The sequence below is a fragment of the Neopelma chrysocephalum genome, unplaced genomic scaffold (genome assembly GCF_003984885.1).
Source record: "Neopelma chrysocephalum unplaced genomic scaffold, ASM398488v2 Primary Assembly neopelma1_183831, whole genome shotgun sequence".
NCBI lineage: Eukaryota > Metazoa > Chordata > Aves > Passeriformes > Pipridae > Neopelma > Neopelma chrysocephalum.
Window position 1 is genome coordinate 127 of NW_020938325.1, and position 8197 is coordinate 8323.

Genomic DNA, 8197 nt, shown 5'->3' on the forward strand with positions numbered 1-8197 from the left:
TGGGAGGGGGCGCGCCCCGCCCCCCCCGCCCCCTATAGCGCCCTGCGGGGCCGCGGGAGCCCCTCCGGAGGGGCCCTTGGACTGTTCGGGGGCTCGGCGGGGGCTCCTATGCCCCCTTGGCGGGTTCCTGTGGCCCCCTTGGCGGGTCCCTGTGGCCCCCGGGGGGTCTGTGGGTCTCTATAGGGTGGGGGAGTTCCCTATAGCCCATACGGGGGCCCGGGAGGGGGGAGTGGGGTGCGCGGAGCCCCTCTGGCCCCGGGGGGGGTCACGGATTCTACGGGGGGTCGCTCCCCCGGCATCACGGGGGGGGAGGGGAAGGGGCGGGGCCGCGGCGTTTCGGCTGTAACGGGACCGACCATTAAAGCCTCCCCGGGACCGGTGTGACCCTGTGTGAGCCCCCCCCGGGACCCCTCGTGCGAACCCCTCCGAGCCCTCCCAGCCCCTCCCGGGACCCTCTGTGACCCCCCGAGAGCCCTCGGGTGCGCTCCTCCCTCCCAGCGCCCCCGGGACCCCCCGGACCCCCATCGGGACCCACCGGGATCGCCCCGACCCCGCGCACCACGAGGGCCCCAGATCCCCCCGGCCCGGGCGGTACCACGCGCTCCTTTACCCTCCCCAACCCCCCCCCCCCCCCAATGGTCCGTTCCGCGCGAGGGGGGCGGGTCCCAGCGGGCGGCCAATCGCGTGGCGGCGCGGCCGTGACGCGCGGCGGGGGCGGGGCCGGTTGATAACCCGGGGCGGGGCGGGCGCGGCCTCATTCCGGGCCCGGCCGGCGCCGCGCGGGTGAGTGGCCGCCGCTCCTGTCGGGGCTCTGTCCCCCCGTTCCCCCTGTCGCGATAGTCGCGGCTCCCGCCGCTCCGCGCAGGCGCTGCCGCCGGGGGCGCTTCCCCCCTCCCCGCTCTCCCCCCGCCGCCTTCGGGGGCCGCGCGGGCTTCGCGCGTGCGCGGGGGGGCGGGGCCAGCGCGCGCGCGGGGAGCGGGAGCGGCGCTTCCGGGGGATGCCCACGTGGCCGGGGGGGACCCACGTGGGGCTGGGCTGACGTCGGGGGGGAGCCGGGGAGTTCCCGTGACGTCACTGGGAGGGAAGGTGTGGAGCTGCGAGGGGTTTGCCCCAAGGCGGTGGCGTCACGGGGGTTTCTCTAGGACTGGGGTCTCCTGGAGAGCTGTGACGTCACTGGAGGCCACGTGGGGCGTCCCACCAGAGTACTGACGTCACAGGGGCCCAGGGGAGTGCATTCTGCGAGCCGTGACGTCACTGAACCCTGCGTGGGGCAGAGGGATTCCCTCTGGGCTGTGACGTCATCAGGCTTCAGGCGGGGTGGAGGTCACTGTGAGGGTTGTGACATCAGGGGGGATCCTGGGGGGTTCCCTGCCAGGGCTGTGATGTCATAGCAGACCCGGGGGTGTGGGGGCAGGGTTATGACATCATAACTCCTCTCTCCTGCCCAGGTTGTAGTGTCGCTGGAGGGGCAGGGCCCCACCCTATGACATCGCTCCCGGCCCCGCCCCCCACGCATGGCGGCGGAGGAGGGGAAGCTCTTTGTGGGGGGCCTCAACTACGACACGGACGAGCAGGGGCTGGAGCAGCACTTCAGCTCCTTCGGGCCCATCGCCGAGGGTGAGGCACTCCGAGACCCCCCCGGAACCCCCAACACCCCTCAACCCTCCCCTGGGGACCCCCAAACCCCCTTGGGAGCCCCAGATCCCTCCTGGGACCCCCAGATATTGCAGACACCCCAACTCCTCCCCAGCACCCCCACCTCTTGCTCCCCAAAGCCCCTGAGATCTCCCAAACTTCCCTCTAGGACCATTTCCTCCCTCAAACCCTTCTGAGAACCATCAGATCCCCTACCAGAGCCCCAGAATCCCCTTGGGTCCCCCTGCTCTTCCCTGGAGACCCCCAGATCTCTCCAGGAGTCCCCAGAGTGTTGAAAACTGCTTGGGGAGGGAGGACACGTTGGAAGGGCCGACTGCCCCATGTAGGCCTTGGGTTTGGGGTGACACCCAAGAGTGGGGGCCCTATTTTTGGGTGTAACCTATAGAATGGGGTTTGGGGGGTTCCCTCTGCTTTTGGGACCCCCGATTTTCATTGCTGGGGGTCACCGTGTCCCTTTGGACCCCGGTTTTGGGTCTTAACGCACAGGATTGGGTTTGGGGGTGGGGGTCCCTTCCTCCCGTGCGACCCCATTTCAGGGGGTCTCAGCCCTGCCTGACTCTCCCCATTCCCCCTCAGTGGTGGTTTGGGGGGGTCCCTGATGCCCCTGACCCCCTGTTCCCCCTCAGTGGTGGTTTGGGGGGGTCCCTGATCCCCCTGACCCCCTGTTCCCCCTCAGTGGTGGTTTGGGGGGTCCCTGATGCCCCTGACCCCCTGTTCCCCCTCAGTGGTGGTGGTGAAGGACCGGGAGACCCAACGTTCCCGTGGCTTTGGCTTCGTCACCTTCACCAACCCCGAGCACGCGAGTGACGCCATGAGGGCCATGAACGGCGAGGTGGGCGGGGGGCACGGGGGGCACGGGGGGCACGGGGGGCCTGAGGAGCCCTGCACGACATTTAGGGTCGCTCAGGAGGTCTGGGACACTCAGAGGTTTCAGAAGGAGTCTGGAGGGAGACCCCAAAGAGGTTGTGGGCCCTCAAGGGTCTGGAGTCCCTTGTGGGTGGCTGGGGGAATGTGGGAGACCCTCAGGGGAGCCCGGGGGATCTCTGAGCAGGTTTGGGCCATTTTTCATGGGGTCTGGGGGCCCCTGGGAGGGTCTGGGGGGTTTCTAAGGGTGTGGGGGTGCACTTGAGGGTCCCTGAGTGCCCCTGGCGGGGGATCCCCAGGGGTTCTGGGGGGCACTTGGGGATCCCCGGGAGGTCATTGGGGGTCTCTAAGGGGCACTGGGTAGAAGTTGAGGAGCCCTAAACGGGTGTGGGGCTGGGGGCTCCCAGGAGGGGCCGGGGTGACCCCAGCCTGGCGTGTCCCCAGTGCCTGGACGGGCGGCAGATCCGGGTGGATCACGCCGGGAAATCGCCCCGCGGTGCCCGAGGGGGCTACGGGGGGGGCCGGGCCCGGGGCCGAGGATACGGTCGAGGTACGTTTTTGGGGTACCTGGGGGGGGCTTATAGGGGTTTAAGGGGCTCTTTGGGGGGTTTATGGGATGTGGGTTGGGGTACTTTGGAGGGCTTTTGGGGGATTTGAGTGGTTTGGGGGGGGACAGGGGGGTTAAGGGGGTGTTTGGGGGGGGTTAATGGGGAACCTGGGGCCATTTGGGGAGGGTACTTGGCAGGGTGAAGGGTTTTTGAGTGGTTTGGGAGGGGGGATTGGGGGGATGTGTGGTGGGAGGGGGTTTGGGAGGTGCTGAGGGGGCTTTTGGAGGAGTAATTTGGTGTCTGGTGGTTTCAGAGAGGACTTGGGGATTTTGCTCGGCTTTGAGGGGGCACCTGGGGGGTCTTTGGAGGGGAGGGGGCTGGAGGAGATTTGGGGGTGACCTGGGGGGGTACACGGGGGATCTTGGGGGGGCTTTTGGGGGGAGAGCTGGAGGACACAGTGGGGCACTGGGGTCCCAGATGGATCTTGGGGGGGGCACCCTTGGGGTTTGGGGGGGACACCCCTGGGGCTTGGGGGGGGCACCCCTGGGGTTTGAGGGGCACCCCTGGAGTTTGAGGGGCACCCCTGGAGTTTGGGGGGGGGCAGCCCTGGGGTTTGGGGTTGCACCCCTGGGGTTTGGGGTTGCACCCCTGGGGTTTGGGGGGGCACCCCTGGGGTTTGGGGGAGGCCCTGTGGGTGCTGGGAGGGTGGTGGTAGAGCTGGGGGGGTCTTTTGGGTGCTGGAGAATCCTGGGGGAAGCTCTGGGGCTGCTTGGGGGGGTGGGAGGGGGGCTCCTGGTTGCTGGGAGGGGCACCCATGGGTGCTGATCCCCCCCCGATGTCCCCCAGGAACCAGGGGGGCTACGGCGAGCGCTTCCCCTCGGCCTCGTACCGGGACAACTATGACAACTGAGGTAGGGGCACGGCGGGGGGGGTGGGGGTGGCACCCCCCAACAGGGATTGGGGACACCCTGGGGAACCCCCCTGCACCCCCTGCACACAGCTGGGGACCCTCGGAAACCCTCCAGCCCCACACCCTCCCCCCAAACCCCCCATTTTTGGAAGGGGGTTCGTGGTTTTCTGATGCGTCCCCCCCCCCCAAACTGTTTTTGGGGGATCCTTGAGCTCCCCAAAGTTCAATTTTGTGGAGTTTGGAAGGGGTTCATGCCTCTCCCAAATAATTTTGGGATCCTCCTCCATGTCGCCAATTTTGAGGGGGTTGGTGGTCCCTGAACCTGCTCAAACTCCCATTTTGGAGGGACTGTGGTGCACTCTGACACCCCCTCAGTCATTTTGGGGTGGTTTTGGGGTTCTCTCCTTTTATGCCCCCAATTTTTTAGGAGGAGTGACAGTCCCTGAATCCCCAAAACCATCCATTTTGGGGGGCTGTGCTGGTCTCTGACTCCTCCACAAATTATTCTGGGTAGTCCCTGACCTCTCCAAACCCTTGTTTTTGGGGGGCGGCGGCTGCAGAGTTCTCTGACCCTCCCAAATTATTTGGAGGATAGTTTCGGGTTCCTCCTGTGCCCCCAAACCCCCATTTTTGGGGGCTCTTTGAGTGCCCCTTCCCCACTGATTTCCTTCTCATCCTCAGCTTGGACCCTCGGTGCTGGATTTCAGGGGGGGCCCCTCCTCCCCCGGGCCATGGATGGACGCCGAGGGGGGAGTGGGACATGGTGGGGGGGGTGTGAAGGTGGGGAGAACCCTCAATTTGTACTCCCCCGTGCCCTATTAAAGGTCAGACCCTCTCCGAGTCACGTCTCTTGTCTGGTCCTCTCTGGGTGGTCCCTGCTCCATGGGGGTCTCCGGGGGCTGCAGGATCCCTGTGGAGTGACCTCACTCCAAGGGGGATATCTCGGGGTGACCCCATTCCAAAAGGGATCTCAGGGGCCTTCAGTCCCTGTGGGGTGACCCTGCTCCACTCTGGGGTGACCCCTCTCAGAGGGGGGGGGTCTTGAGGGGCTCCAGTTCCTGTGGGGTCTCCAGGGGGGTCTTGGGGCACTTTGCTCTCGCTGACCCACCCTGGGCAGTTTTGCAGCGAGGCCTCTCCAGCTCCCAGCGTTTCAGCCTCGGTCCCCTCGGTGTCAGGGCAGCCCCACCTGCCCCCTGAACCCTCCTGGAACGTGGCACAGCCGGGGATGGCAACTCGGGCACCGCCCTGGCAGGAGCAGCGGGACCAGAGGAACCAGCCCACAGCATCCCAGTGCCCCCAGTTTCAGGGAAACTCACCCTTTTTCCACCTTTTTCGGGGTTTAAATCGAGGGAAGAGCCTCTTTATGCATCATTCTAAGAGTCTAAATCCTTTTTCTGTTTTGAGGATTAAATAGAAGGAAAACCACACTTTGCTTTATATCGAGGGGGAAAAGGGTGGGAAACATGAGCCACTTGGGGAGAGCCCCAGAGGTGCCCCCACAAATCCAGAGGAACCTGATGGTGTTCGGGAGTCAGGAGGGACTTAAGGAGATGTGGATGATGGGGATGAGAGAGGGTGGAGGGAATTTGGGAGAGTTGCATGGGGGCACAGGGTCTCAGGAGGGAACAAGGGAAAGGGGGGGTTTTGGGGTGTCTCCAATTTGGACGAAGATTCCTCCCAGACTAAAGGTGCCAGGACAGAAAGCTCTTGCTGTCTGTGTTGTGCCAAGAGTGGTGCCCAACTGCACTGGAGAGCAGGAGGGTTTTCTTTCCTGGGTGGAAGGGCAACTGTTTGCTTGCAGGAGCCCTGACTGGAATTGGCCAGTCCGACTGCCAAAACTGAACATGAACGAAGATTCCTCCCAGACAAAGGGTGCCAGGACACAAAGCTCTTGCTGCCCACCAAGTGCCAAGAGTGGCCCAGACACTGCACACGAGAGTGGAGGATAAGGGCTTCCTTTCCCTGGGTAAAGGGCTGTCGTTCCCTTGCAGGAGCCCTGCACTGAAATTGCAACTCCAGCTCCCAAAATTGAACACAGACGAAGATTCCTCCCAGAGAAAAGGTGCCAGGAGAGAAAGCTCTTGCTGTCCATGTAGTGCCAAGAGTGGCCCACATGAGAGACTGTTGTTAAGGGCTTTCTTTCCTGGGTGGAAGGACTGTTGTTTGCTTGCAGGAGCCCTGTGCTGCAATGGGTGCCCGACTGCCAGAATTGAACACGGACAAAGATTCCTCCCAGACAAAAGATGCCAGGACAGAAAGTTCTTCCTGTCCACAGAGTGCCAAGAGTGGCCCACCAGCTGCACATGAGAGACTGTGAGTAAGGGCTTGCTTTCTCCTCCCAGACTGTTCCACAGAGGGATCACTGTAGCTGCCTAGGTGCAGATGCCCGGCATCATTTCTGTGTCCCCAGCACTGAGGTGTCTCCATGGGGATTCAAGGCAGCACAGAGATACTATAGGGCGTCCCTGCCCTTCTGGAGGACACCCTGCAGCCCTGCAGGACACCCAGGGAAACAGCTGAATGTCCTGAAGCTGACTGGAGGGCACTTGGGCACTTGGCTCCCACAGACACATCCCCACAGCTCGACCCAAAGGGTCCCTTTTCTGGACAGGAACCTGCCACCCCCAACCTCCCACATCAGCTTAGAAAATCCAGTGGTGTGAACAAGGAGAGCCCAGGCAGCAGGGGATGGCAGTGAAATGCCACAGTGCTGCTGCCAAGGGAGGAGGGACACACAGAGACAGCTGGAAATCAGGGCCTTGTCCTTGCCTGGGCTCTGGCTGCTGCAGGGCAATGCACAGCCCAGCCCCCGTGGGCCTGAGGGCACAGGCTCTGCTTGGGCTGGGAAAGGAGCCCAGGGAGGAGCTGCTCAGGGAAGGGGTCTGTGCCACAGGGACAGCAGGGAGGGGCCCACATCCCCCTGCCCAGCACTTGTGGCAGTAGCTGCCTGTCCCTGCCTGCCTGTCTCTGGGTGAGGAGCTGTTCCTGCCAGCAGCCCCTCCCTGTGCCCAGCTCAGCTCCCTGCCAGTGCTGCCAGAGCCATCCCCAGCCCAGTGCCCAGGGGCAGCTCTGCCTGGGCAGGGGCTGCAGAGCAGGGGGAGGTGTTCTGGGGGGATGTGCTTCCTGAGAAGGGCCCCTGGAAATGGCAGGAGGTGGAGCTGAAGCCATGAGAAGCCCCGACCCTGCAGCTGAAGGGCCCTGTCCTGCTCATCCCTGACCTACCCTGAAGGGTCTTTCCTTCCCCCCACCCCTTCTCCCTGCAGGGCCGTGGCAGCTCCTTGGCCGGGCTGAGAGCTGGAGCTGGCACGTGGCAGAGTCCCTGCCCCAGCACACAGAGCCCTGGGGGCAGGACCCTGCTCTGCCCCACAGCCCTGGGCACCCCTGGCTGCACCCCCAGCTTCACACCCTGCACCAGCCCTGGCAGGAGGGAGCTGTCCTGCCCTGTGCCTCTGGTGGTGCAGGAGGGAAATCCTGCTCTGGAGCAGCTTCTCCTGCTCCACCCCAGGAAATCCAGGAGAGCCCATCCTGAAAGGTCCTGTCAGTGGTGGCATTTGGCAGGTGTAAGAGGCACTTCCAAGGGACTCATCTGCACTGCTCTGGAGCCAGAGCCTGACCATGTCAAAGGGCTGGGAAGATTCCTCCCCTGATGAGGTCTCACCTCCCCCAGGATACCTTTAACCTCTTTCTCACTCCTCCTGTCTGCCCTTGCTGCCTGCAGGTCCTGCCCTGCTCTGCCACATGGCCACCTCCTCTCCACCAGAGGAACTGTGAGAGTCCTTCTGAAAGATCCTAGAAGCTGTGAGATGTGCCAGATTTAGGAGATCCCTTCAGAAATGGAAGTTTAACTTTCCTGCAGCCAGAGAATTATTCATTCAAATCCTGTGAAGATTTGTCCTGGAGTGAGAGCTCAGTCCCCCTCACACCCCAGGCTGCCTGTAACCTCTCTGTCCCTTCCCTGCCCTGCCCTGGGTGCTGCAGGCAGTGCCCTCAGCCCTGCTGGGCTGTGCAGAGGAGCTGCTCCTGGGCAGAGCTGTCTCTCTGCAGCCCTGCCCACTTGCCAGGAGCTCCCTGTGTGCCAGGAGCCCGGCCCAGCTGAGCAGCAGAGGAGCAGCCCCAGGCAGCCCTTTCTCTGCCCCTCTGGGCTCCCTCCACGTGTCCCTGGGGCTCCAGGGGAACCTGCTGGGACACAGCTGAAGGAAACAATGATGTTCCCTCTCTC

At 63.9% G+C, this 8197-nt stretch overlaps 1 protein-coding gene and 1 long non-coding RNA gene across 2 annotated transcripts; both read left to right on the forward strand.

The window, feature by feature from the left end:
* Positions 1–734: 734 nt before the first annotated feature.
* On the forward strand, positions 735–7796 carry LOC113962629 (RNA-binding protein 3-like). Its single transcript, XM_027673383.1, has 7 exons — positions 735–783; positions 1449–1617; positions 2382–2488; positions 2965–3070; positions 7074–7081; positions 7242–7246; positions 7697–7796. The coding sequence occupies exons 2-7, from the start codon at positions 1515–1517 to the stop codon at positions 7794–7796; spliced, it is 429 nt and encodes a 142-aa protein (XP_027529184.1). The 5' UTR covers positions 735–783; positions 1449–1514.
* LOC113962627 lies at positions 3864–4818 on the forward strand. The gene is made up of 2 exons (XR_003532585.1): positions 3864–3979; positions 4660–4818. It is a non-coding gene; the product is annotated as an uncharacterized LOC113962627 (long non-coding RNA).
* Positions 7797–8197: the final 401 nt, after the last annotated feature.